Source organism: Cebidichthys violaceus, unplaced genomic scaffold (genome assembly GCF_023349555.1).
Source record: "Cebidichthys violaceus isolate CVI_PGR_0920_01 unplaced genomic scaffold, fCebVio1.0.p SCAF_11, whole genome shotgun sequence".
Classification (NCBI taxonomy): domain Eukaryota; kingdom Metazoa; phylum Chordata; class Actinopteri; order Perciformes; family Stichaeidae; genus Cebidichthys; species Cebidichthys violaceus.
The window spans coordinates 2190227-2194099 of record NW_027176274.1 but is presented as its reverse complement, the minus strand read 5'-3'; the positions used below and the strand labels follow the sequence as shown (position 1 = coordinate 2194099).

General features: G+C 42.2%; 2 protein-coding genes across 4 annotated transcripts in view; one reads left to right on the top strand and one right to left on the bottom strand.

Moving 5' to 3' along the window:
- Nucleotides 1-656: 656 nt before the first annotated feature.
- Nucleotides 657-3070, bottom strand: cox17 (cytochrome c oxidase copper chaperone COX17). Its single transcript, XM_068737300.1, has 4 exons — nucleotides 2970-3070; nucleotides 1933-2053; nucleotides 1729-1842; nucleotides 657-854 (listed from the first exon to the last, which is right to left on the bottom strand). Exons 2-3 carry the CDS (start codon nucleotides 2043-2045, stop codon nucleotides 1758-1760), a joined length of 198 nt encoding a protein of 65 aa, XP_068593401.1. The 5' UTR covers nucleotides 2046-2053; nucleotides 2970-3070; the 3' UTR covers nucleotides 657-854; nucleotides 1729-1757.
- The window catches only part of hcn5 (hyperpolarization activated cyclic nucleotide-gated potassium channel 5), a 15634-nt gene continuing 13979 nt past the window's right edge, over nucleotides 2219-3873 (top strand). For 2 of the 3 annotated variants that reach the window (XM_068737274.1, XM_068737264.1), the window contains exons 1-2: nucleotides 2232-2266; nucleotides 3719-3870. The gene's annotated coding sequence lies outside the window, so the exon portion shown is untranslated. Of the gene's footprint in view, nucleotides 2267-3718; nucleotides 3871-3873 lie in introns of all 3 variants that reach the window. The other variant, XM_068737282.1, reaches the window with a different exon arrangement.

Sequence of the window (3873 nt, the reverse complement as noted above, 5' to 3'; positions counted from 1 at the left end):
TTGTGAACCCATTCTGAGTGGTCAAATTTAAATTCATGACAACATGAAAGTGTTACTTGGCTGAATTTGACAAACATACAAGTTATGCTCACAAGACAGAGATTAAAACTAACTAGCGACAGTCAAACCCATTCTAAATACCGATGAAGGTTTTTTTCCGTAGTTTGAATTAAATGTTAGTTTTTTTAAGAGATGCTCTGAGTTAAAGCACAGACTCATCTTCTGGAGCAGTTACCTTATCGTAAAATGGATTCATAGCTTCCTTTGTAACCATCTGTATTTGAATATTAACGGCTTCTCTGACGTGTTCACACCTGTACCCAAATTAAAAGAAATCCAGCTCACCATTAACTGGTGTGGTTAAATAGGTGGAGCAGTGTAAACCAGAGTAGAGGACCAACCAGTTAAACTCTTCTGCAGATAAAACATTTCAAACAGGTTTTTTTTTTAAATGGACGCCTCGAAGCAGATGTCCACCGTCAGGCACACTTCGTTAACGGCGACACGCCACAGAGGAAGAATGCAGATATGCCAAGTATTGACTTGTCAGGGGCAGGAGTTATTTTTAAGCCTGAGTGCATACCGAGGACGGCAACTGTGGAGAGCAACCGCTCGCTGCAGAGAGGCCTTCAACGCGACCACTCAGACACAGAGAGCAGTGTTGCATAGGACTTTTATTCAACGTCAGTCAAACACTTCAGACATTCTGCAGAATTTTAAAAAACAAACAATTTGACAGAAAAGGAGAGACAGTCATCCCATGAGAGAGAGGAAGTGCTTCGTCACATTTCCCTGCTAGCGGCGGTATAAATAAGAGGAGGAGAACACCGAGGGTCATGGTTCACAGCAACCTGCTGCAGGAGGAAAGAAAAGCAATATTAAAAAAAAAAAAAAGAGCATAAATCTGAGACGCTGTGTGAGAGAGCAAAGATCAGATGAACACATTAAACATTAAGCGACATCATTTCTATTCTGCTGGAACGTGAACCGGGCTGCACGGCTTCAGGTGCGTCTCATGTGAAGTCATGCAGGCACATTAAACCCACTAGCTCCTCCTCCACCCCCCCCCCACCTCATTACAGGGTGACCGGGTCTGATGCGGCACAACGGGATGAAATCAGCAATAGCCAAGAGACACACTTGACCTGCTGAAATGAAGCGGTAATAATAATAATAAACCTGGTGACTTACAAACGGCTTCATTACTGCAAATACCAGAAAGGTTAACTTAATTAACTTTGCGGCTCACAGAGGGGCGGACGCTGCTTTTACACACCAGAGCCGGTCCTCCGGGTCCGCCTTTGGTTGTCAGAATGCGTTTGGCAGCAGTAGAGGCACGCAGACCCAGCGCTCTACTTTAGACCTCTACTGTGGGGGACAACGTCCTCTTAGTGGACATTTAGCTCTATTAGACCGAAGGTCAGAGTGGCGATTAGAAGGCCGGCTGTTGCCGCCAGGAAATCATTAGCATCACAATGTAATTGAAGGTTCTCACTGCTGCTAATATTTCCATATCACTAGAAGCCCCGGCAGAACCGGACTACGGTTCCTACATGACTGTCACTTTAAAGAGACGAACACTTGAGGTTCTGCATCGCTCTTCATTGAGATGCTGAGCACTGGTCAGTGAGGGATGAATCAGTAACAGCTGAGGGTCACAAACGACCCGGCACAAAGAAATTATACATGCAAACGAGCTGAAGGGACACCAACGATATGAATACGTACCACACACACACACACACACAGTGGAGATGTTAAATCTTGAATCCAAGTGCCCGCATGCAGTCTTTGTGTGCCTCAATCAGGACCGAGCAGCTCTCCTCTCCCTTCTCAATGATGCTGGAGGAGGAAAAACAAACATGGAGTCAGAAATATGTTTTACTCGTGACAAGTAAAAGTGTCTCCGTCCCTCTCTGTACAGATGCTCACCAAGCGTCCCTGACTTTCTTTGTCTCTGGACAAGCGCAGCACGCTTTGAGCGGCTTCTTCTGCTCCGCACCGTCGGCAGCAGGCTCCATGCAGGCAGCGGAGACAGTGGACATCTTCAGACCTACAACATGAGAGTTCTCAACAAACTCACTAGCAGACTTAATGTAGAGCAGCACATCTTTTCTCTCTCTCTCACTCACTCACACTCACACACACACACACACACACACACACAGTCTTAAGGCTGCTCTCTTTGTCAAACCCACTGAGGGTCCAACCCACATTAAAAAAATAAAAAGGGGGAAACACTCACAATTGAGACGCTGGTGACGAGGTAATGTTTAGCACGTTTTAAATATTAACATACATTTGTTTACATTATGCAAATTACTCTTATCAGTAGTGGATGATTTGTTTAAGGGCATATTGCTTATATTTATTATAATGTTAGCCAACGATGAAAGGGGGACTGATGTAACGTTAGCGTCAATGACAGGACACACACCACTTTTAATTTATTAAAAAGGGGGATAATACTTACAACTGAGAAGCTGGGAGGAGGGAATATTTAACTTTTTTTTAAATATTACATTTATGAAATATTTTTTTTACATAGTAAGATTAACCCTAAATCATTTAATATTTAGTTTCTTTGTTTGAGACACAAAACCATGTAATTTAAAGACAACTCCCTGGGTTTACATGTGATTAAACACGCTACAATGTCCACGTTTTAGAGCTCAAACACCACATTTAATACTCCCACGAGTAGTCGATGGTTTGTGGATGACTTTAATCCGCTTTAAGGGCATACTGCTCACGTTATAATGTTACAGAAGCACCACGTGCCTCGCCGTGTTGTGCTTTTACTAGCTAACAGTTTGGAGACATTGCGTAACACAAACGTTAGCTAACTAGCTAACGAACACGGCTCGTTATCGGTGTCATGGCGGACGAAAAACAACAACTAAAACCCGTAGTGTGCTAGTTTAAAAGCGGCGGCGGGCTGCTGGGGTATCCTGCGTTATGTAACTTACTTGAATGGAGGCTGGCGGGGAAGGAAATAGTCGCTTCACCTTCAGAAACAGACCGACACGGACGGAGAAGGGTCACGTGGTACGGGATTTATGCAAATATGCGTGCGGAGGATTCTGGGAAACTGAGTGTTGTGTAACAACGGCAGGAAATGACGTTTAAATGTCAAACGTAAAGGACAAATCAATTCTTTAAAAGACAGATTTATTATGAACAAACATCACGTGATTTACATTTCTGACACTTTATTTAAATTATTAAAATTGGTTTTAATCAAGTGACGTAAGTGGTGGTAATATAATTCAGAATAAACTAAATAACACGTGTATTATTATTATTATTATTATTATTATTATTATTATTATTCACACTACCAGGAATAACCACAAAACAATAAAGTCAAACAAATAACTTTAGACAAAAATAATGTTCAAATGACACAATTTAAAAAACGTAACACACAAACTAGAGATTGAGACCATAAACTCATGTTTACAATGTTTACTGAGGGAATAAATCAAGAGAGAAGTAGAGTCATTTTAGACTAGACTTCTATACAACCAGAGGAGTCGCCCCCTGCTGGACACTAGAGAGAAGTAGAGTCATTTTAGACTAGACTTCTATACAAAGTTCAACCAAGAGTAGAAGTAAGTTGATTATGTAAACATAGACAGGATCAAATCTGCACATGTGAGATTAAAACACACGTTAAACCTCCTTTAACTATTTTTTGCCACATTCTCTCCTGCAGCAAAGTGTGATTTAACATTCCACACATCTTCTTCCTCATCAACACCATCATCTTCCTCAAGGCAGTTAGAGTAACGTCGTCATCATCATGGTCTTCATCAGCCACGGCAGCTCGTGATGGAGGAGGCTGAAGGAGGAAGGCGCCGCTACGCCGTG